The sequence below is a fragment of the Perna viridis genome, chromosome 11 (assembly GCF_037379345.1).
Source record: "Perna viridis isolate PV_CMFRI_1.1 ecotype Kerala chromosome 11, ASM3737934v1, whole genome shotgun sequence".
NCBI classification, from domain to species: Eukaryota; Metazoa; Mollusca; class Bivalvia; order Mytilida; family Mytilidae; genus Perna; species Perna viridis.
In genome coordinates, this window is record NC_142455.1 from 28,085,638 (window position 1) to 28,111,208 (window position 25,571).

General features: G+C 33.1%; 1 protein-coding gene and 1 long non-coding RNA gene across 4 annotated transcripts; one reads left to right on the plus strand and one right to left on the minus strand.

Annotated features, from left to right (window-relative positions):
- Window positions 1–1,544: 1,544 nt before the first annotated feature.
- Window positions 1,545–24,561, plus strand: LOC148603596 (cation-dependent mannose-6-phosphate receptor-like). Of its 3 annotated transcripts, XM_088553513.1 has the most exons (8): window positions 1,668–1,735; window positions 3,889–3,970; window positions 7,437–7,500; window positions 13,309–13,448; window positions 13,649–13,736; window positions 15,935–16,005; window positions 17,208–17,334; window positions 17,671–24,561. In XM_088553513.1, exons 2-8 carry the CDS (start codon window positions 3,963–3,965, stop codon window positions 17,728–17,730), a joined length of 558 nt encoding a protein of 185 aa, XP_088409639.1. In that variant the 5' UTR covers window positions 1,668–1,735; window positions 3,889–3,962; the 3' UTR covers window positions 17,731–24,561. The 3 variants fall into 3 exon arrangements, with proteins under 3 accessions (XP_088409637.1, XP_088409639.1, XP_088409638.1); XM_088553511.1 differs by lacking the exon at window positions 7,437–7,500 and having other exon boundaries at window positions 1,545–1,735; XM_088553512.1 differs by lacking the exons at window positions 1,668–1,735; window positions 7,437–7,500 and adding an exon at window positions 3,605–3,673.
- LOC148603597 (uncharacterized) lies at window positions 6,540–18,840 on the minus strand. The gene is made up of 3 exons (XR_015916841.1): window positions 18,731–18,840; window positions 14,680–14,784; window positions 6,540–12,100 (listed from the first exon to the last, which is right to left on the minus strand). It is a non-coding gene; the product is annotated as an uncharacterized LOC148603597 (long non-coding RNA).
- Window positions 24,562–25,571: the final 1,010 nt, after the last annotated feature.

The following is a 25,571-nucleotide window of genomic DNA, read 5'->3' on the forward strand; positions in this document are numbered from 1 at the left end:
TAGTGTGGCCAAACTATGGAACGAGCTGCTTAACTACTTTAGAACCCAGACTTCTTTCGGTCAGTTTAAAAGTCACATTAATGCACGGAATGGCAGCTCGTGCAAATGCACCGCATGCGCATAACCTCGTGCTCTTGTTAAACTTGTGCTTATTATATTGCTTGCGTGTAGTGCTATTTGATCTGCTATCGTCAACGATTATGCTTATTGTGAGCTATTTTATTTTTAGCCTTAGTTTATTTGTAGTCTTAGTTCATTGAGTTTATATGTAGGTAATTGAGGGACAGAATATAGTATGACATTGCTAATTATGATCTGTCTCTTGAATTGCCGCCATTTTTATTTGCTTGCTTTGCTGCTTTGTATATGTATTCAATGCTGTATGTCTTGTGTGTCATGTGTGTTATTTCTGTTATATGCATCGGTTTTAAAAGCTCATTAAAGCTTGTATCGTAATGTTTTACACCTACCGCCTTTAAATAAAGCTTTTGGACTTTGAACTTTTTGTAAATGTTAGGGGCTGAATATCTATATACATTATACTTGTTTTCCATTGTTTTATTCAGCTTTTGCTGAATTTTTTTTTGCTGAATGCCTTTATTTTCTTTTCATGATGGTTTAGTTTCGTCTGCTTTATGTGTGTATTATAATAGTACATTTACAAGTTGCATGCCTGTATGTCTTTTAAAAATGTATGATGTTTGTAGGTTACAGACCACCAATTCAACCAATGAGCATTTGGAACGTACGCAAAAACAGTCCTACGCAGAAATTACCCCTGTTCCTCATAGTGCTGTGAAAAAAGTTCTCATCTTATTTAAAAAATTTAAACAGTTTCTGACAGGAAAAACATTTCTGTACATTTTATATGTGCATTTTGCTTCTTGTGATGTGAAGCCTAATCTCCACAGTGATTTTTAAATATACCCCTATCTTGTGAAAACACTGGGATTCCCCATGCTATTTACAGACACTTCACTTCCGGTGACCAGTACTGCACTGCAAGTCTGCTAACCCCACATGCCATTTTGAGGATTGTGAGCTGACATATGTAGAATCATGCTGATATATAGTCCTCTGCAGGTTAAAGTTAAGGTAAAGTCCAGAGAAGCCATTGAATATTGTGAAATTAGCATAGAAGCCTATGGGAAGTGGAATTAGTGGTTTTTAGCCTTATAGACCCTTCACTTCCGGTGACCAGTACTTCACTGCAAGTCTGCTAACCCCACATGCTATTCCGAGGATTGTGAGCTGACATATGTAGAATCATGCTGATATATAGTCCTCTGCAGGTTAAAGTTAAGGTAAAGTCCAGAGAAGCCATTGAATATTGTGAAATTAGAATAGAAGCCTATGGGAAGTGGAATTAGTGGTTTTTAGCCTGTATGCTTATATGTAGTCGGTATTAAAGTTCATGAGAGCTTATGTTATTTGTTGAATTATTAACCCGACTTTAATTTAAAAATATTAACTTACTTACGTTACCTAGCCACGTGCTTATCTATTTTTAACATATTGTTATTGCCTTCGTCCAATCATCGTAGTGAAGTTTTACCGGAAGTAAACTAGCACATGACCCAACTATGGAAGTTACTAACAACTTACATTTATCTGTCATTTTTTCGCTTTTATCTTTGTTTATAAATCTGATATCCACTGAGACGTGTGAAAAACAAACGAGCTGTTCATGTAAAACTAGTTCCGGGTTTTTAATGGACTTGAAAGCCTTACCTTTGTAAGTAAAACAGGTTAATGTAACGGAACATTTTGCTTGCCCTAGCCCTAGGCTTAGCCAGTCATGTCATGATTAGGGACACAGCCTATCTTGGTTACTTGCATATTTGTTATAATGTCCATCATGCGTGGAATGCAGGATAATCAACTCACATCCACTGTGGATTACCATGTATGTGTCTTGGCAAAGGCATGATGTACAAAGTTAACTTGTATGGTCACCACAGAGGGCTCAGCAGCTGGCAAATCCAGAAGTGGGGGTTGGGGGGAGGGGGCCAAAATAATTTCTTGACAAGATCACTGGTCAGGATCACAAAGTGAATTTGCTAGGGCGGGTTTTGGGCATTAAAAAAGGAAAATTTTGAAATATTTAACCTCAAATCCTGCATTCTGATGGTATCTTGAACAATTTTTAAAAAATTGCAATTTTCTAAAGGGGCCCTGGGACCCCCTGGATCTGCCACTGCTCAGTGTCAGGCGAGTTACAAATGGATTTGGCTAAACCCTTAGCCAACTCAACAAACTAGCTAATCCCCCTATTTAAATCTACTACCTGCTACAACACATGTAGACTGTCCTGCTAGTTCAATTAGATATGACTTCATAGTTGAACACAGTTTATTTGGATATTAATTATAGGGAAACCTTAACTACACAGTTATAGTCTAGTAACAAACTGAATTGGCTAAAGAATTAATCTCTTAGCCAAGTCAACAGTGTGTGTAAGTCTCGTCACGTGACTCTTGTTCATTCAAGTCACACTTATCTTGTTTGATTCCTTTCATTTTTTTTAAATGCTGATATCAAATTCATTACAAAAATTCATTTTTTCTTGAAGTTTTGATCATTTTATATAATTACCAGTTTTATTCCCATTTTGAACTGTTTACATGTGAAATTGCTCATGAACTTACAAGTTGCATTGGTACAATAACTATGTTTCATGTTGGAGTGGTGTAATTTGATAAATATCCAAGATCAATAACATTAGATATTCCACAATACAAGTTTAATTTTTATATATGTCGCTATATTCTAATATGACGTCGTTAACGAGCTTTGAGACCACAAAGGTGGTCAATTTTTGATTGCAATATGAGCAGCGTACGACTTATTTGGCATGGCATTAGGCTTGGCTTGTGTGTATAAATTACTGTCCACTTTAATCATGTAAACAAATACACATGACATTCTGATGTGTATCAGCTGTTTTCATTCATTTCAGTAGCGTGAATGAACATCAAATTCATATTTAGTAAAGATATTAAACATTATGATTTAGAAAAGTTATATTATAGTCCATTAAAATCACTTGCACACATACTCGGTAGCACTCGCCATGTGCGCCATCCTGTATGAAACCAAACAATAACAATTGTCAAAGAATGAAACATTGTACCTGTCTATGTGTGAACACTACGACCTTATAATGCAAATGACTATTGCAATATCTACATCATTCTACTTAATTCGCCCTTTACTTTATTATAAAAAATACAAAGCAAAGTTTCACTAGCGACCATTTCAACTGACATAGCTAGCCAAAGTGTACAGCCAAATATGGACAAATATGGTGCGTCTATGTGACTGTAATAGGTCACGAAAATGTAAAAAAGTACCGTTGTTGTCCTATTAGAATCGAAATAAATGATTTTATCATTATTTTATTGCTATCGCTCTGGGTAAAATAATGTGTTGTAAATGGTCTGCCCATGGAAAAACAATGATAAAATGGAGTTTCAAAATATCAAAAATAAAAATATGTAGGCTTTTCAACAATGAATCACATTTTGCTTGATTCTTATCTGGAGTACTACTTAATTGCTGGTAATATCTAACTAAAATTTTCAGTGCCACCTAGTGGATGGAAATGATTTGATCTGCAGATCCCTCCAATGCTGACAATCAATCAAAGAAGAATTTTCTTCCTGCATTCAAGGTTATTTATTAGTGTAGTAGAAATGGCTGATTAGTTGAAAAAAATACTCCTCAAAACCTTTGGTGTTCATGTGACCCGAGTAAACAAATACCTGTCAACTCTGAACAAAACCTGACAACTAAAAGCAGGTTTTAATGGAGAATCTGAATAATTAATCTATTTTTTAATTCAATTAACTTAGTCTTTCAATTACCGACAGTTTTTTTTTCTTTCAGAATGTCAGCTGCAAATCAAAATTACCTGTATAAGTTTCACCCATGTATGTCTCAACAATGTGGCGGTATGACTGATGTTGCGGTGAGTTTAGCTAGTAATTAAGTCTGCCAAAATCATATTTCAGCTACAACTAGCTCCAACAGCCAGTTTATATTTGTGAGTATCAGTTTTAGTGGTTTAGGGGAAAAGCACAAGTTTATGGATTCTTCAATTCATGGTTTTGATGATCCTGTCATACAATTTAAAGTCAACAATCCTTTTCGTTGGGAATCAAGATTCATGGTTTACCTTAGCCAGGAAGTCCATGAAAATTGGTACCACATGAACAATAGTACTTTCACAGTACGTAGTAAATTCCCATCGTGCAATTGGTTTTTTTTTATTGATATTCCTTGTGATATATTTCTATTGTATTCAATCTTTGGATTGTTCCATTTTTGGTAGGGTACAATGTCTGTTTCCAGTCTGTGGAGCTCACTACATGCAACAACAATTTAATGGTCATACTGAATTTTTATAGATTTTAGCCCCTCTCCCCAGTTCCATGTTTTGATGTTGTCACAGGGAGCAAACCCTTACCCCACTTAATACTCCAAAGCTGAGATTTTTATTACAAAACAAAAACCATACATCCCAACCCCTATACAGTATGCATATTTGTCCCTTATAACAAGAGGAGTTCAAATTTGTTCTATTGGGGGTCATGGGAAAAGGGGGTAATTCCCATCATCCTCAAGTTTATAAATGACTTTATATCTCTTAAACCTTTTAGATTTCTATTCTGTATAGATTCTTAATTATTGTGATAAGAGGGGTGATAGCTACCGCTACATATGGAGTCTTAGGAGGACTGAGTTTTATATACCTCAATTTTAAGTTTGGTTCAGCTTCAATGAATATTCATAGGATTATGGACTAAGACTAGGTAGATTTCATAAAAGTCACACCTTTTTAGGCTTTTTCTAAATATTTGCAAAGAAAATGAGTAAAGTATGAAGCTGAAAATTACAACGCATCAAAGTAATGAAAATCACTTAGATTGTATATGAAACAATAAACTTTTCAACAATTATAGTCCATAATGAAGCCCTAACATTTATAGTCCATAATGAAGTTCTAACAATTATAGTCCATAATGAAGCCCTAACATTTATAGTCCATAATGAAGCCCTAACGTTTATAGTCCATAATGAAGCCCTAATGTTTATAGTCCATAATGAAGCCCTAACATTTATAGTCCATAACGAAGCCCTAACAATTATAGTCCATAATGAAGCCCTAACATTTATAGTCAATTATGATTCCATTTGTGAATTATCTCCTTGGCACGTTTAGATGATTCTCAGATAGATGGTGTATAGCCAGTTGTAGCATCACTTGAGTGACAGTCCTTGGCAGATGGATGATTCACTTGGATGCATACATGTACGTGTAATGTACATTTTCAGTTCTATCAGGAATAGTTTGACAACCTAAGAGATGTTTTGTCCTTTACCAGTACGCATGATTGCAGCTCTTACATGTCCATTGTTTCCCATTATAAGTTTTTCAACTACAGCTAATGTCCATCTGCTTTTTGGCTTTAGATTGTCTTAAACATGCACAACATCTCCAATATATATACAACGTTTATTGTCACCAGATACTCAATGGAACTCACAACGTGATGTGAGATACTTGGTTTTCCAACTTGTCCAGAAATGATCAAGAGTATTCTTAGAATGTTGGCATGTTTACAAATGTCTCTTTTCCTACTTTCCATGTTTGAATCCACTTCCTTCGCTGGGTACGGTGTAGTAATGATTTAACATCATATAGTAAATGTGAAGGCATCATCATCTGCGATTTTAGAGATATAGGTAAGCTGTCGATTGTTTAAAATGGCTTCAATTTCTATTATGACTGTTTGTAGAATCTCTAGTGATAAACTTGATTGTCCACATGTTTTACATGGGCAAGTCTTTGTCACACCAATTAATCTTTCCCAAAATCCAGAATACCATCCCCACTGAAAATGACAGTGGAATTCCACTGGAATTCCAGTAAAATCAAGTGGAATTCCATTGAAATAAAAATTTCCAGTGGAATTCCAGTGAAAGATCCTTTTCCAGTGAAATTCCACTGGAATTTTATTTGTAGAAGAAAATATTCCAGTGGTTTTTCAGTGGAGTAAAAGTATATTTCATTGAAATACAAATATTCCAGAGGAATTTTAGAGAAGCCTTGTTTTTTTTTTCAAAGAAATATATTTCAGAATGAGTTCATATAATTGTCTCTCCTGATTTTTTTAAATAATAAATCGAAGTTTGAGATTCATGTCTTATAATTTACAAAAGATATTTAAAAGTAATTATATTTCGTTTCACCACATTTCAATAAATAAACAAAAACCTGGTATTAAAAGAGAATTCAAGTTACATAATTTAATGCATTTGAAATTAAATCAGTGATTATTTTTGATATATTAAAACAATAATGTATTTTAGGTAAATAGGTGATCTTTATAAAAAGTCAACTCAAACCATATGCTCTTTAATAGCGATGCCAGTTTACAATTTTGTGTTATCTGATAAGATCAATAGAGGTATTCTTATGAAATGACCAGAAATAATTGATGTGTTGTTTCTGCATCTTCAGGAGTTCTGCTGGTTATTGAACTTTTATTTAAATACATGTACATCTACCAAAAATAAAATGATTTCTTTGTATCAGCTAAGGTACAACAATAAGTAAATTAATTCTCTTCAGAAATAAGAAGGAACGACTTATTATTATGTGAGTTTTCTGAATTCAAATTTTGGCATTCTGAAGGGTTAATGGCTGACATCAAGGGATAGAAGTTGGGCAAGCATATACACTCTCTTTAGATAAGTTGTTTTTATTCATTTATTCTTTTAATTATAATTATTTGCAGAAATCACTTAAATAAAATGTTTAGATATCATTTTAATTCATATGTAATGAGCATCAACAAACTTGCTTGCAGTCTTCAAAAGCAACTTGAAAGATTAAGTTTTCCATTTTAACTGTAAGGTAAACTTTTCCTTAAGTTATATCAGTGAAAAATTTTAGAAAAATATACTTTTTATAGTTTAATCTAATTGAAGATTGTATTTTTTCTTGTAACTTGCATTATATATACATGTATAATCAAATGAACCTCAGTCAGAGTAAACAAACAAACCATCATGCATTTTATTGAATATGATTCTTCGTGGGTATTTTCACTTTTTTCCAGATAGGCTGAAACGTAACTTTTTAACACTGAATTAACAGTTTCCAATGAAAGAATTTTAGTGATCAATTCTTTTTCCTGTTCTCACATGTATTCTTTAAATATTTGTTGTTGACAATAGCATGAATTACTGCAAATTGGTCAATTTCACCCAAATTTTCACTGGAATTTCAGTGGATTTCACTGAAGATTCAACTGAATTACAGTGGAAATTCCACTGGAATTCCAGTGAATTCCAGTGGAATTTTGAAGAAATTTGGGCGAAATTGCCCACTGGTATACCAATGGAATTCCTGTGTTTATTTTCACTAGGGATGGTGCATGTTTGAGAATAAATTGCCAAGATGTTCCAGATTTTACAAGTTTGTTCACTATTGTAAGTGATTTTGTATGTTTCTATAGTTTTGGAAGTGGATTTGTAAGTGGACTTGTTGTCTGATATCATTGTCCTTGGGCTCCTGTACAAGCTATTTTTCCATCATAATTTTACTACACAGGAAAAAGTTTTATTTATCAATTTCTCTTTTCTTTCTTCCTTGATTTTATAGCAATTGAATTTCTGTATTTTAGATACATCACAATTATTCGTTATAATGAATGAGTGGTAGGTGAAGGATGTGAGAATGGAAATAGAATATATTTACTCTTTTTTTTCATGGTATTGTATAAATATGTTATATGTATCTATAAAATGTTTTTATGTCAGTGATAATCTCTACATTAAGAACTCCCTGTACACCATTGTCAGGTGGTGATTTAAGAGAATTGTGTATAATCCCGACGGCTAAAAAACAAATAAAAAAATTACGAGTTGTGAATTGAAAGAAAGCCAATAGAAATGATTCCTCTGTCAAGTCCTTTGCAATCTCTAGATGTACTGCACATGTAATAGTACATGTGAATAGACATGAATAGCATTTCATCACTTGTTCATGTATCTCTTTTACATACAGTACACCAGTAATCCACTCCTGTCACTCTAAACTGTGGTGCTTGAGTTACACATATCTTTGGTAGTGGTGCTGGATCTGGTGCTTGAGCTGCACATATCTTTGATAGTGGTTTTGGATCTGGTGCTTGAGTTACACATATCTTTGGTAGTGGTGCTGGATCTGGTGCTTGAGTTACACATATTTTTGGTAGTGGTGTTGGATCTGGTGCTTGAGTTACACATATCTTTGGTAGTGGTGCTGGATCTGGTGCTTGAGTTACACATATCTTTGGTAGTGGTGCTGGATCTGGTGCTTGAGTTACACATATCTTTGGTGCTGGATCTGGTGCTTGAGTTACACATGTCTTTGGTAGTGGTGCTGGATCTGGTGCTTGAGTTACACATATCTTTGGTAGTGGTGCTGGATCTGGTGCTTGAGTTACACATATCTTTGGTAGTGGTGCTGGATCTGGTGCTTGAGTTGCACATATCTTTGGTGCTTGATCTGGTGCTTGAGTTACGCATATCTTTGGTAGGGGTGCTGGATCTGGTGCTTGGTTGATTTTCCTTCATGTTTTTGACAAATGTGGCATCAATTTACTACTTTCAGAACACACTGTTGTATGCACGGTATCCAGTAAGTCTGTCTCAAGTGTGTAACAGTACTATAGTACTATAAGTACTTCAGTGTGTTTCAAGAGTTCATGTGCGTTTCGTACGATAAACTTGGTTAATGGGTGGTTCTGTGGTATCAGATATGGATAGCTAGTGGTTTCTGTCAGTTGAGCGTTGTTGATCCTCCCACCACTATGAATAAATCCATAGGAATCCAAGAAAAGTCTCAGTTCTGTGATCAACATAGATCTTTTATCAGTTTAAGAGATCATGATTTCAATGTAAGTTTCATACGTTTTGACTTGACAAGTATGAATCCATAAGTGATGCACATATTGTATCTCCTGTGATGATAATTTATCTGTTAGTAACTTATCATTTGTGAGTTTACAGTTTTGAATGAATGTCACAATGTAGATGATAACCCTTGTTAACTTTTGTAACATATTGTAGCATTCTAAATCCATTACATTTTCAATCACTAGAAATGTGTTCAACTTCTTGATATTCTCGGTTTCATGGATGCCATTGTCATTGCACAGTAGTGCGCTAGTCAGTTCTGTGCGATTCCATATCAGCAAGTTATCTTTACAGGTGAGCCATTCCGGTCCTTGTAACCAAAGACGATTTCCCATGAACTATGTTGCTGTAATTCTTCTGGTTTTTAAATCTGCTGGGTTGTCCGTGGAAGGACAGTGGCGTCATTGTTCAGGTTTTGCCAAACACTTTATCTCATCAATTCAATTTCTCACAAATTTTTAATTGTCTCTCTGTATTGAGCAAATATACAACAATTTGGCTGTCGCTTCCGTATGTAAAGTTCCTTGGTTGTAAAGATTCTATAATATGATTAGCCAGGCGAGCACCGATTTAAGCAGCCATGAGTTTCAATTGAGGCAAGGTTAGTTTCTTTAACTGCGAAACATGATTCTTCACCATAACAATACAGAACTGTTTATTGTTAGTATTGTAAGCTACTGCTCCATATGCAGCTAAACTAGATTGAACGAAAATGTTCAAGTTATATTTTTCCACGTGATCCAGATTTCCTGTAAATAATATAGGTTGAATTCCATTGATACGGCCTTATGTAGATTGGTTGCTAAGCTTGTCCATAACACTACAGTTTCTTCCTGAAGAGGTTCATCTCACCCGATTTTAAGTTTCCATAAATTTTGTAACATAATTTTGGATCTTACATTGATTGGTCGTAGTAATCCAAGTGGATTGTATTTGTAAGAAGACTGGCTCAGTATTTCTCTCTTTGTGATGCTTTTGACAGTTGAGACGATCTTTGGTTCCACAAAGAGTAATTTATCTGTAGTTGTATCCTAGGGCAATTAGTTTATGGACCCTTATCTAACACATTTTTTGAGTCAGCTTTTTTTCTGTAGTGATTGATGGTTTGATCTTGTGTTGAATCTGGTGTCTGCCATGAGTGATCTTGCATCTTTGTCGAAAGATATCATCTGTTCCTTACTGACGAAACTAGACAAAAACATTGCCAACATATAAATCAGATTTCATGGTCAAAGCAGTTTCTGTATAACAATTCTGAAGAGAGGAGGTGTTATAAAAAAAGTAGCATTTAGGATGAACGGACTGCATTTAGCACCAAATAAGACGGCCTTAAAGTGGTAATTGATCTGTTCACAAGATTCCAATTTCCAAGTTTGCAATACTTTCCTGATCCATGTCTTGATCCGCAACGATATAAAGATACACTGATGAGTTTGAAAAGGGTGGTGTCGAACTGTGAACAGGTACGGATAACAAATATCCTAACTATGAATTGACTGCAGTTGGTCTGTCTCCCTTAATAACCTTTTTACAGACAATTTCCCTTTGAAAGTCTGCTCTGATGTGCAATGAAATCTCAAAATTAGGATCCGTGTTTAGTTGATGAGCAAACTTAAGTCATGTAAGGTATGGTAAGGAAGTAATACTTCAAGTCATGATGTTCTGTATCAGTATTAATATGTTAGGTACAATGAGCACTTGAATCAGAATTTCTTCTCAATTATCCGTTCTGAGATTAATTGTTGTGTAGTCCAGATGTCTGACATTCTTTCCCTTGTCACCAATTGCTGATCAATGAATTGACTCTTTCCCGATGTTCCCAACATTCAATTCAAGTGCAAGTTCTTTGGTTATGAAAACTCCCAGCTGGGAGTATTTTATTGCCTTTTGGAGGAAGTATGCCAAGTCATTTTTGGGGAATTTCCGGGAATCACTCCGAAAAGTAACACCAAAATGAGAGTTTGAGAATCTATACTCTCTGGGTGTACTGTACATCTAATACTGTCTTGCAGTCTGTTGCTGAGTGTTTTTCTCTACAATACGTGCATGTGTGCTTCTCTTTTCCTTAGTTTGGCTACCATTTAATTGTCTCTTGTTTCTGGGTTTTATACCAGTAAAAAACATAATCATTTGTTGTTTTCAAAAACCTGACTTCTAAAATATTCTGATAAACTGATGTGACGATGTGAACAATATGAAAGTGCAATATAGTGGTATAGTACTTCTTGTTTACTGTCGTCATGACAGTAATGTAACCACCTGACTTACTTGACTTATGCCTGTTTACTCTTGCACAGAGTATAGGCCACTGACAATCTGCCTCCATGTGACTCTGTTCTGGGCGTGCTGCACTATGGATGGCCAACTGTAGCCTTCTGATGTCATCTCATTTTCGACATAACTATTTCTTTGACGTCCTTGTTTTCTTTTCCCTTGTGGATTCCAACAAAGTGCCTGTCTTGTTGTGTTTCCTGGATCCTTTCACAGTTGGTGTTCAATCAAGGTCCACTTTTTTTCTTGATCCGCATTAGAGGACGTAGTTATTGTGTTGTTTCCCAGTGACCTTTTTGATAATATGATTGGGCCATTAGATGTTAAAAATCCTGCAAAGGCATCTGTTGATGAATGACTGGATAGTATTGTCTGATGCTACTGTTGTTCGCTAGGTTTCTGATCTGTATAAGAGAACAGCTTTTACGTTGGAGTTGAAGGTCTTGATTTTGGTTCTGGCATTTTATACTTTTTTCAAGAGTCTAAATGCTGTTCTTTGCATATTTTTTTCTTAGATATCATTATCAGTACAGCCTATGGTGTTGACTTTACTGCCATGGTAAGTAAACTCTTCTGCTTATTCAATATTTCCACCATCTGGCTTTATTTGATTGGTTGTGTTGATGTTGACCTTTGTTTTTCCCTGTTTATTTGAGACCGATTTTGGCAGCTGTTTCTTCCAGTATTGATGTTTTTTCCTTCATGTGGCTTTGCTTGTGCAGAGGTTTCATTAAGAACTGTCAAAATGTAGACAGTTCAAAAAGTGGAAATGGACGGTTCAAAATCACAATGGTCATCATTCCCCCTTTGATACATTTTGAAAGTGTAGACGGCCCATTTTCTCCATTAAGCCTGTTCTCTGAAAAGATAAAAAATGGTCTTGAAATGGATTTTATTAAATCTCCTCTTAGACAACTTGTAGGATGAATTGTAACTACCTCTCATCTGAATATAGCCGAAATATTGCTGCTCGGACGTTAAACCCCAACAAACAAAGATTGTAACCTAATATTGTATGAATGTTTGTTAGGATATCCTTAACAATTTTTTTATATGTCAAAAACATGGCTACCACTAATAAAAATTGATGACTTGTTGAAATAACTTGAAAACCAAAAGGTTTAGCCTAATTTTCTATGGGTGGGTGGGTGAATTGATCAGCATGGTGAGACCGACCTATTTTTAAGAAGAGAAGAGAAAAATGACAATTAGAGATTAATTTTATAATATGAAAACTGGATGGATAACTAAGATGTTCTGTATTGATTAAATGATTCATGTGACAATAGTATGGTAAGAGTCTAGCTTTAGAAAGTTTTAAAGACTATTTTTGACCAGGTGAGGGATTCAGGCTCACTAGAGCCTCTAATTACTTGGTGTGACCAGTGTTATGGGACTGTCATGTTCTGCTGGTGGTATATCTGCCATTGTTTCTCAGGGTTCTTGATAAGGCACATTAACGCATCCTGGATGCAAGAAAAACTTGCTGGACGCACCAATTTAAAACACTGAATTCTGGTCTTGGTCTATTCAAAAGTTGTTTGAAGTGTTCTTTCCATTCTTTTCTGAGAGTGTCCGCTGATACCTGAATTGATCTTTGCTGTATTTAAGCCTATCCACATTGAATTTGGTTCTGGTATTATTGTCTCCATATCTCTTTCCTACTACTAGTTAATGGTCTGATGCCACATTTGTCCCTCTTTTTACTCTCACATCAAGAAGTTTTCTTCTAAATTTCTTGTTTATGTAAATATAGTCTATTTGGTTTCTGATATTATAATCTGGTGAAGCTCGATTAACATGAATTTCATGGGGAAAATATTTGCCTGTGTAGTTTGCCATGTTTCAACGATTGTTGACAAAATAACATCATTGACTTAGTAAATTTTGTTTTTATTTAAAATTTTCCATAAAGTCTGCAGGTGACATTTCATATAACTTTTATAAAAGTAACCATTATACCGATAGATTGTCCCAATAAGCGTTTTTTTTTTTTTTTGAGGGGATGGAAAGAGGTGTAGGAGTTCATTTGATTGCTTGTTTAGTGCTGTTGTTTATTTATTTTAGGTGTGTCAGGAACTAGAAACTAGTGTCCCAAAATCAACATTTTGTGCTGGACAACAGTCTACGGCAACTTTTACTGGTGATTTGAAAGCAGAAACATTAAGTTTAACATTTACCTGTACAGATAAATCTTCTATTAAAAGGTGTGTTTGTTTATTGTTCATGTAATGGTACATTAGTAGATATTAAATCACAGTGTCACCTACTATAAACAAACTAAACTTGTTTAAGAATGCATTTGTCAATATGTATGATAAATTTACTGGTAAATTCTAAGATTATGTTTTTTTTCTATGGAACACTTTAACTAATGAATTCTCAGTGTATAATAATCATCTTTCAGATCATCAATAATTAAGGTAGTGTGTGATAAAGAAAATAAACTGGAGTTTGTTGAAGATAAAAGTAAAGCTGGTCAGTATGGGGAATATGTAAGTAAATAGAGTAGAAAGTACCAAGTGTTAGTGACATCCAATGTATGTCAATGGTCTGACCAAGTTTCAGTGACATCCTATATATCTTGATGCTCTGACCAACTGTTTGTGACATCCTATGCATGTTGATGCTCTGACCAAGTGTTAATGACATCTTATGTATGTTGATTTTCTGACCAAGTTTCAGTGACATCCTATGTATGTTGATGCTCTGACTGAGTTTCAGTGACATTCTATGTATGATGATGTTCTGACCAAGTGTTAGTGACATCTTATGTATGTTGATGATCTGACCAAGTTTCAGTGACATTGTATGTATGTCGATGCTCTGACCAAGTGTTAGTGACATCTTATGTATGTTGATGATCTGACTAAGTTTCAGTAACATCCTATGTATGTTGATGCTCTGACTGAGTTTCAGTGACATTCTATTTATGATGATGTTCTGACCAAGTGTTAAGTGACATTTTATGTATGTCGATGCTCTGACCGAGTTTCAGTGACATTCTATGTATGATGATGTTCTGACCAAGTGTTAAGTGACATCCTATGTATGTCGATGCTCTGACCGAGTTTCAGTGACATTCTATGTATGATGATGTTCTGACCAAGTGTTAGTGACATCTTATGTATGTTGATGATCTGACCAAGTTTCAGTGACATCCTATGTATGTCGATACTCTGAAACATGAATGGCCCTAAATGGTTCTGTCGAGAGTGACATAAATCGGTAATGAAGTATGCAGTTAGGATGTAATTGTTTAAACAGACTCACTGCATGTGTAACATTTTTTTTTGCATATTCCTGTTGGTTGATACATCAGTGAATTTATTATTAAAACAAAGTCAAATGTAACATTATATGTATTTTATTGACTATGGCTCCTTCCTCATAGGCAAAGACTAAAATCATATTAATTCCTACATGTACATGTATTACCATTTGTCTAGTAGTTGCAAGTTCCATCATTTCATCTGTGGTCCACCTCCTGTTATTGAGAAATTTTACTATATAGTGTCTTCCTACATTTTTAGTATGTTGAACCTGAAATACAGTTATTTTTTGTCATTCACTTATTTGGTTTGTTGTAGAGAAGACATACTCTTTCCAATTTGTAACTTACTTAATACTGAATTAATATATTCACATAGATATATTAAAGATGTGCACCTCCTATTATGGACAAATTTGTTGAATGTTTGATCAGAATTTTGAAATAAGCCATTTTTCAGCAGTTTATGCTGTCATAAATACATTCTTAAGGTCATTTATAACCCACTGTAAGTTTTTGTAACTTTAATAAGGGTATATGCATTTATTGATGATATTTATGTGCTGACAAATATATGAAGGTGACAAAGGAAACTTGATTCTGGAAATATAAGTATTTGTACACAACCATTTTTGCATACATGTACCTGTTAACCTTTGGAGCAGTTAATGTTGGAGATTCTCCCCATTGACAATGTCTGATGTGGGAGATTTTAATCAAAAACAAATTTTAATATATAATTTCCATTATGTAGTATTTTCACTGAAATATAGTACTTTAACCAAAAACCTCTGACAAATCTTATATTTTTATGGGAGATTCTTAATTTTTCATTGTTTTGTTGGGAGTCTCTGCCCTAACATAGGAGGATTAACAGACAAGTTTTTTGTAGCTTTACTTGAAGCCATATTTATATCAGAATTCTTCCTAAAGCTTTTTTAAGGCAGGCCAATATTGTTACTATAGTTTCTGCTAAAAAAAGATTTAATTAACATATGTCTTAACCATTTCTTATATCTGAGTTTGAGCCAATAAAATATTTGTATTTGTATAAAAACACCTGTTATATTAATATTGCAAATTTTGCTTTATGGTATACATGCATTTTAAGGAGTAACTCGTAATCAGTAGCATTGTAACCAAATGGATAGAAAAATCCAATACATGAATGATTTCAAAAATTTTTAGTTGAAAATACTGATTTTTGTGTGTACAAAAAGTATTGCACTCCTGACTTAAATATTATTAGTTTTTGTCATACATGTATCTATTTATCTTATTGAGATTTGGCAGAAATGAAGAGTACATTGTATCAGGCATTATCTGCTTTTATAGACATTAAATCATTTACAGTATCTAACACAGGAGCTAGCTACATGCTCATTGGGTCATTACTTTTAAAACTGTCTATTTTTTTTTTAGATTTTAAAGTTAAAAACAAAACAAGCCTGTGAACCTAGTAGTATGTCACCAGGTTCCACCATGTTACTTATGTATGTATTATTAGTATGACAAGGAACATATAAACCAGTGCTATTTATAGATTATATGTAAAATAAGGGTTAATTAAATAATTTATTAGTGGACAAATGTTCATGACAGATTATTTCTAATCCTGGTGGTTTTGATGGTATTTGTCATTCTTAATATATTCTGAACTAGCTTTCAGTTACTGCAAGCATTCTTTAAGTGGATGTCTCATTTTGGCTGTATGGTGTAAGTCGAGCTATTCCATGGAGAGAAATTGATGTACTATTGAATGAATTTTATCATGTGTTTATTGTTTTAGTTCATTTTTGACCCTACATTAACGGAGGATGGTTAAGGCCTTATAAAACTAGTTTACCCCCCCTCTCCCCCCTTGCTTGTCTATAGTCAGGATATCTTTGTGTTCGTGTCTTTGTGTAATTATATTACTTTGATTTTGAAGATGTGGATGTTCTGTTACAGTGAATTTCATTACTTTTGTTGTGAGAGCCTTTCAGATCTTTCTTAAAAGTGTGTTTACACTTTTTGAAGACCTTTTTGTGATCTCTGAAAGTATTTACTATTTTGTATTTAGGTGATGTGCTAGTGTACTTCACCATTTCTGTACTTTTTTCTTCTATTTCATCCGACAATTTACTCATTTTCTATCATTTGGAGGTTAACATTAAAGGAACTGTGACATCATCAGAATCTTTAGGAACTATCAATTAATGATTGATGACATCATGAAATACAATGTAGTTCACAAAACAAAACTGCTATTCACATGGTGTAAAAACAGGTACTAAAACAAGTAATTTTAGGCATTTAAAAACTAGATACAAATTAGGATACATGTACTTAAAAAACATATTACATGCAGTTATGTTTTATCTTATAGATACTGCAATGATTTGTTTTTTTTTTTAATCTAGCTTTAGATATTAATGGCTGTATCAGCTGATAGTTTTAGACTAAGATGTTAATGGCTGTATCAGCTGATAGTTTTAGACTAAGATGTTAATGGCTGTATCAGCTGACAGTTTTAGACTAAGATGTTAATGGCTGTATCAGCTAACAGTTTAAGACTAGGATATTAATGGCTGTATCAGCTGATAGTTTTAGACTAAGATGTTAATGGCTGTATCACTGACTTAGTTTGTTGATTCTGAGATTACTTAACAGGGAACATTTTCAGTACATTTGTATTTCTCTTTTTATATTTCAGATTTTTTATACTACTTATAGTATACTTGATAGGAGGTATTCTGTTTAAGAAGTTTAAACAAGGAGCTAGTGGTATTGAGATGGTCCCCAATCTGGAATTTTGGAAGGGATTGCCTTCATTGATTAAGGTTTGTTTTGTGTTGTGGTGCAGGCTAATTTTGTTACACTTAATTTCATATCCCATGCAAACTAATTTTGTAAGTACATGTATATAGGATTCTGATCACCCTGTCCATCTATCTGTCCATATTTCTTGTAAACATAACTACTTCTAAATTGCTCAAGGGATTTTAATGAAATTTTGTATCAAGGTTTCACATATGTAGATGTGCTTGATGAAATGCTATTAATGTTAGAGAGCTCCAAAAAGCAATAATCAAATTACAGTTTTACATTTAACTACATTTCATGTGATAATTACATGTACAACTAAAAGCAAACTATGATCATATTTTACTTTTAAGGATGGTATGCTGTTTACATTTAGAGGATGCAAGTCAGACACAACATATTCACAGATTTGATGAGAGAGATCCTGCTAGTGGAATGACTATACTTAAATCTAGATTTAAAATTATATTTTTGTCTCCCATTGCACAAATTACTGTTTGGAGAATAACTATACATGATTTGTAGTTATATTTTACTAAAATGTTAAGTGCCTGCTTAGGGAGGGAACTACTATCAGGCAATCATTACTGGGTATTAGTTCTTTTTTACATTCCAGGCTATTTTAGTGCAGCTGCATAATAGCTTAACAGTTCCAATAGACAATCTTGTTCTAATTTTCTGAGCAGACTTAAGACTCAGTTGGTACTTCCACTATGTAAACCTAACCCTTTCTTGTAGAAACTCTAACAGTTTTCAGACAATTTATTTTAATAGGGAAAGTGTTGTACCTTCCTTTCAAAAGTACCAACTGAGCCTGCTCAGAAAATAAGCATAAAAGGGTTTCTGTATATATAATTGTTTCACTCATCATTTCACAATTGTACAATTGTAGGTATATGACACACACATTTGCACTTAAGTAGCAGTCCTTGTAAGAATCATGCAAATTCTGTAAAATGTAATACACCCCCAAAAAAGGCTACACATTTTTTTGTTTGTTATTAAACAGCTTTAAAGGTCTGTATGATGGAATGTATAATTATTCATTCCAATCTGTCTGTTCTTGGGAAATAATTATCATTGAAAATCCAATAGTTTCTATTGTAGTATTTTAGTGTCATTTACAGAGTTATCTCCCTTAATTTTAAATTCTGCAGTGCATTATGTCTAATTTTTATCTCTCATGATCAGGGGTTCTATGAAGAGTCACATGTAATTTTCTGTTATTTTAAGCATTTTTAACAAAATATGTAGGCTTTCCAACCACGTATCACATTTTGCATGATTCTTAGCTGGAGTGCTACTTAAGAAAATTTGAGTTGTTTCTTTAAAATGTAACAATTATAACATGGTTAAAAAGTGTTATGAATTGAGTTTTTGAACTCTATTCTTTACATATTCTTTAAAACTTACCTTTTTTGTTCATTCCAAGAAGTAGAAATTTGAACTGCTACACATATGGTTCACTGCATTTTGATCTCGTCTCTGTTGAATATGATGGCTAATATTGTTGGTGATGTTACGGCACTTCAGTTAAGTGCCTACTGTTATCTGAATAACCCTCAATGATGCACATCTCAAGTTCTCAACTCAATGATTCATACGTGGTAAAAGGATTCACACAAGCTAAGTTTAGTATTTCTTAATTGAAAATAATGATGCACATGTGCACAACATTTTCACATATGTTCAGATATGAGGTCATTTAATATGTTCTGCACTAGTTAGAAGTCACTCTCATTTAATTACTTATTTTTTAGGTTTACAGTGAATCCCTCTGAACTTTGACACTAACATTTTTGGTACAATAGATTCATATTTACATTGATATTTTCTTTATTAATCCAATCATGGTCTGTCTGGGGGAATTTTCATTTAACATTAATATTCATCAGATGACCTATTAAGACATTACACAATAATACAATATAGAGACATAACATATGTTATTCATGCAGCAAAATAAATGTATCTTTTGTACATCTGTATGATGGATTAAAATACCTCAAAAGACTTTACTTGCTTAACAATTTTTTTTGTCCAATCATATCACTTGAAATTTTGCCAAAAAAAAAAAGTAAAATTAATATCCAACCCCAGCCATTTTCCCTTACAAAAAAGTGCTTTATGTCACATCTATAATATCAAAATAAAAGTTATTTATTGTGATGCATGATATATTGACTTTAGTGAGGGTTATAGTACTGCTGGTATTATTTCTATTGGCTTTAGGGTGGGTTATAGTACTGCTGGTATTATTTTTATTGGCTTTTGGGTGGGTTATAGTACTGCTGGTATTATTTCATACAGTAGATGATATGTATTTAGTATCACATAGATAGTTTCAAATTGGATACTGTGGAAAATCATTTTTATACCCTTGCAAACAAAGTTTAGGGGTATATGGGAATCACACTGTATGTCTTTCTGTCTGTCTATCTGTCTGTTTGTCTGTCTGTCCATCCATATTTCTTGTAAGTGCAACTCCTCCTAAACCACTTTTGGGATTTTGATGAAATTTTATAGGAAGGTTGGGTATTAGATGTGCATGAAGGAATATATTTACTGTCAGAGGACTCCAAAGGGAGATTATTCAAATGAAGGGTTTTACCATGTAAAATCTTGTTAGTGCAATGCTGTCAAAATTTCTGACTTATGTTTTTACTTGTGGTGACACTTCAATTCTAGGATATCACATTTTGAGGCTTGTCAAAATACGGTTGCTATGTAGGTTCATTACAGTTTCTAATAAAAATAATACATTTTGTATAGAATAAAAATTTGTGCTTTAATCTCATCACCGTTCACAATACAATTGGTACTCAATGAACTGAAAATACTGTGAGCAAGCTCGCAAAGAAAATATGGTACCCCCACTTCAAATGGACTTTAGAGCAAAACACTATCTCCTTTTCGCTATCATTCAACAGTAATTATATTCCTTCATCCACATCTACATACCCAACCTTCCTATAAAATTTCATTAAATTCCTTTGAGCAGTTTAGAGGAGTTGTAAAAAGAATCTGAGTTAATGCGACTACTTCCATTCTTTATTTGAGTGTATAATAGGTGAATGAATAAAGAGACTGTCCATTTTGAAAGCATTTTCTATGGTATGGATGCATATGGTAAATTTTATCCCACAAAATTTTTTGTTCCAATGGAATGTTTACCGGTATATCATATATTTGTCCAAAAGTAACAGATTTTTAAATCAACGATGGCTTTCTCAGAAAATGATTTTACATTAAGAAGGCAATCAAATTTTGCACAGAATGAAAGAGTTATCTCCCTTCTCAATAAATTTCAATCTTTCTATGTAATTAATTTCTCTATTACAATTACAGTTAATCAAAAACCAACATTCAACTTTGAGAAAGGATGCATTTGAGATGTGAAATTGACGAACATTTTTTAAAAACAAAACTTGGCAAGTGTCACACCTTGCTTGGTTTTTGTGCGGACACTCTCTTAAATGTAGTTTGGTATGAACTTCTTATGCATTTATGTATGGTATTGTATATTTCTTCACTGAATTTAGCATGTATATGCTTATACTTTGTTATTCACAGTCTCATAGATTTTGTAAATATTCTGACAAGATTTTTTTTTTTCAGTTGAATTTCTGTTTTTTTTTTAGTAGGGATATTACTACAATGACAGATCACACTTAAATTTTTAAATTGTATAATAAAATTTTGATTGAATTATCAGTATTGATTAAATGAATATTACTATATAATTACAAACTGTTAGCCCATTTTATTTGGGTGAAGGCATTTTTAAAATTTAACAAATTTTCATTGGAATCTCCTTTTGAATCTGAAAGAGTTAAGTGATCTTTTTTTTTGTCTGTATTTTTTTTCCTTTTTTATGTCTCTGAGATACGTGTATATTGAGCTGAAAATATTTATTAACCATTCCATTGTTCTGTGATACACCTAGCTCAGGTCTTTGTTACATGGTACCAAAAGTCAGGGATCAATATGGCCCCCTTTTTGCTAAGGATGAGTTCTGTATCTTTGTGTACCAGTTGTGAATGTATTGATTATCTAGACTACTAGTTATTAGATTTCCCTTTTTGCTGTAAACATGATTTATCTCCCTTTGCAAGGTTATTTTTTTTTCTTTATAGCAGATATTGTCTTAAAGCTAATATGGAGAGATTTTTTTTTTCAAGTTGAATTAAACATCTGTCAACAACAGTTAACCTTTATTTTCTCTGTAAGGTAATTACTACACAAGTTTTTACAAGTATGCTATAGCTGCTGTATTCATGCTGACAGAATTTTTAAATTGAAGAAAAATAACATGTGGCCCTTGCTTATCTTTTTTTATGCAAAGAAAGACAACTACTGCTGCAAAAGGAGGTAAACTGGTATTCTGAAAATATTGAACATTTTCAAGAATTCCATCTTTGCATAATATCAGGGAATATCATTTAGTACATATTGGTACTTGTAAATTCCTAAGAGACCTGAGTGAAACATCTGTACAGATTTAATTTCATTTATATATCATTATATCACATTGACTTTAATAAAAGAAGTGGGCATGGATATAATGTTATCACTTTCAATGTATTACATTTACACTGTTGTTCAGTGTGAAGCCAATCCTGTAAAGGGCAACTAATTCTGGAAGTTGATTATAAAAAATTTTTTTCCCAGATCTACTTCATGCACAGTGATGAATTATAGAGATGTCTCATCATATATTTCATTGTACTTTATTGAATCACTCTTGATATTTTGGCGTTGAATTTCCTTGTTGTGTGTGTCTACTAGATATTTATATTTTATTGTAATTGGGTCTGTATATATATATATATATGAATAATATGCTTTGTGAGCTGAGAATTATTTTTATCCAATTCCTTCATTGTGCCATTGATAATAGCTTAATGTTACAGTTGAATTATAAATTGATGTATTCAAGTGTTCTGTAATATGCATGATTTTTTTGTGGATTGTGTAAATCAATGAACATATTTCCTCATTGGATCTGTATACCTGTATATATGTTGACTAATTGAGATTGTAGCAGTTACTTATATTTGTAGAATTCTTCCAGTTTACATGTGTTTCTTTCACCTGTGTGAACCAAATAAATAACCAGATCTTTAGTTTGAAAAAAAGTACCATACTATTTAAATACGGTTCTAGTGTATTTTCTTATTATATGATCTCAATTGCTGCATATCGTTAATGCATAACTGTTGTTATTACATCAATACTATGAAATGCCTTTTTTTCTATTTTTGTTTTTTTGTTACCCATTGCCTGATTCTTACACAGAATGGTACTTGATAGTGAGCACAGCTCTACGGCAACATGCACATGCAAGTTAGCGGGTGCAGAATGATGAAAACAAAATTCATCATCCGGAAGTGATATGACGCAGAGAGAATATTTAATAACAATAAGTGTCCCCATTATTTTTGTTTAAAAACTTAAACATTTTCTTGAACTTCCAAAAATCTAATTTAAATAGCAAAAGAGCATTGGAAGTACAGACAATGTTTATGTTATGAGAATGTCACAATGAAATCAACATCATTGGTTTTACTTTCGTCCAAAACCTCAGTTATAAAGACAAACAATATTAAAATGCAAGAACTTTAGGGTAAATGCATTTGCGGTTTAAAACACACAGTTATATTTTAAAATATTTTGATGATATTTTTATTTCAAATAAATATGAATAGTTAATGTTTTTTGCTAACCAAGTACTGTTCATGCCTATACTGTAAACATACTAATGTTCATGGGGTACTAATTTTTGTTATTTTGGCAGTGGACAGAAAACCGTGAAAAATAGTACACACGAAATTGATATAAACAACTATCTGCCAATTACAAGGAAACCTATATGATCAATAAGGATGATGTGCTAGATTATAGGTAATGCCTACTCCATATTATATTTTTACATAAGGTAGCATTCAAGATGGTCTAGACTTTCTAAATATAAATTCATGGATTGCAACAGGCAAGATTGTACATGTATCAAAAACTTATGAGTATGTGCTCTTGTCCTATGGCTCTATGATTGATTTCAGGATTAGCAAAAAAAAAATCCAATGTAAATGACTTTAATGTATTGTATGGATATAAAGAGTAATATGGTCGATAGGCTTGGTTCCTAATTTCAGAAGGGAGGTAATTCAACTTCTATATTTAATGTTTTTGAAATATTGGCTATATAATAAGTTAACCATCTATTCATGTTTAATCAGCAATTTTTGTTATTATTTTGAGCTTTTTTTTGTGTTAACACAGTGAGTGGGTACATGCAGCTATCATTTTCATGGCATACTAGTACATGTATTTGTTGAACATTTATTTTCTCATTTAAAGTGTACATATCATTCAATTTCTTTGCTTTTGAATTTTGATGTATGATCAGGTATTTGATCTGTTCTTTTCTGGAGTTTCTTTTCTAATTTTTTATTGTTTTAAAGGTTTTTTTCTTTGTTTTTTGCATATTGATTCACTTCAGATTAGGAAATAAGATTTTTGGACAAAATAAAGTCCAATCTCCCTTTTTTCTGTTGACTTTAAATTAATTAAATTTTAATGAGAGCAAAATTGTTTCCAACATCAGTTGCCTTATCACTTACATTAACAAGGGAGATAATCCTTAGATCAGGATTTTGGTTTCATTTACCACTTCAGGGTCAAATGGTCACTCCATTATGTAGTACCAAAAACACTCTGAACCTAGATTTATGCATTGTAAGTGGTATAATTTGTTTGTATTCTGAACGAAAGTAGTCAAAACAAAGCTGAGAATGTGTACTTTAAAATTGTATTTATAATTTACTGCAAAAGTGTTTGAATATAGTTTACATGTGCAAGTAATTTGCTTCCATGCTGTCTGTTAGCAGATAAGGTAAAAATGTGGATTTTCAGTATTTTTTATTCAAGTAAATCTTGAGAAGAATAGGATCATCCTAATATTAGCATAATAATTTTGAAAGCCTTATTTTCCAAGCTTCACAATGGTATGGAACTTTTAAGATGTCCATTGTCTTGGGAGTGAAACTTTGAATATTATCTTTTTAACATATAAAGTAATGGAAAAGTTAGAAGTTATTAGTGAGACCTTAAAAACTGCCTTTCAATGTCTAGGACCAAAGTTTAGATGATATAGCACCATCTCATTTTATCATCTTTATACTCATATGAAGCATGTTCTGTTGTGATAACTCTTATTTATGTAATAAACATGGAAACTGAAAGTTCTTAAAATTTCATTATGCGCCTACATGTATGTTACAACAACAACTGACAAATAATGGTTTTATGTATACAACAAACAAATGAAATTATCACTCCCAGTCATGTTCAGGGAATACAAGGAACGTAAATTTATTTTTTCAATCAAGAGCTCTCAAGGGATATTAAGGAGGTAGACCTATGGTAAGGGACATAACTCTTACAAATCATTGAAACGTTTGTATTCACCATTTTACAACAATCTAATGTAAGCATCAAAGTAACTTGGACTAATTTCATTCTATTCCAAAGGAAAGCTTGAAAGGCTTTGGTGATATTGAATAGTTAACTTCCGGTTCAAGACGGCAACGCCCATGCCAAAATTTTGGGAGACAAAAATTGGTTAAAAGGATAGTATTTTCACAGTATTCAAAAGCCAAAAGTGAAGTAAAGAACAATCAACCCATTAACAACTAGCAATAAATGCTAGCCCAGTTGTTGCGTCATGCACACAAAAATCGAAGTACAACCCCCAATAAGGAGACGAAAATGAGCTCCAGACCAGTTAAATTGTCAACAAAATTTAATGACTGTGTTACCAGTGCCGAAATCGACAATTTATTTGATGTAGACCCACAGGAACATGTACAACTCGATAGTAGAACAAATAATATTACGTTTAACACCGGTGAGCACACTAATACCTGGAAAAAGGTTACGTTGGCCTACTTTGGGGACAAGTCAGAAATCATAAAAACAAATAATGTAGTTGAAGTAATGCGTATTAAATTCCAAGAATCGAGCAAAGAATATATTGCCAAAATTAACTTGTACACACCTGGGAGTGTGACCATTCAACGGGCTAAATGTAAAGAGTTTGAAAAGTTGTACTTCAAAACACTAAAAGAACTAGTCCATGAAGAGATTCTAAACCCAAACAAAGATGACGATAGAACCCGGGGCCTGATCAATGATTCCATGATCAATAAAACACAAGATGAATCTAATCCATTTGATACAAGTAACACCTCAC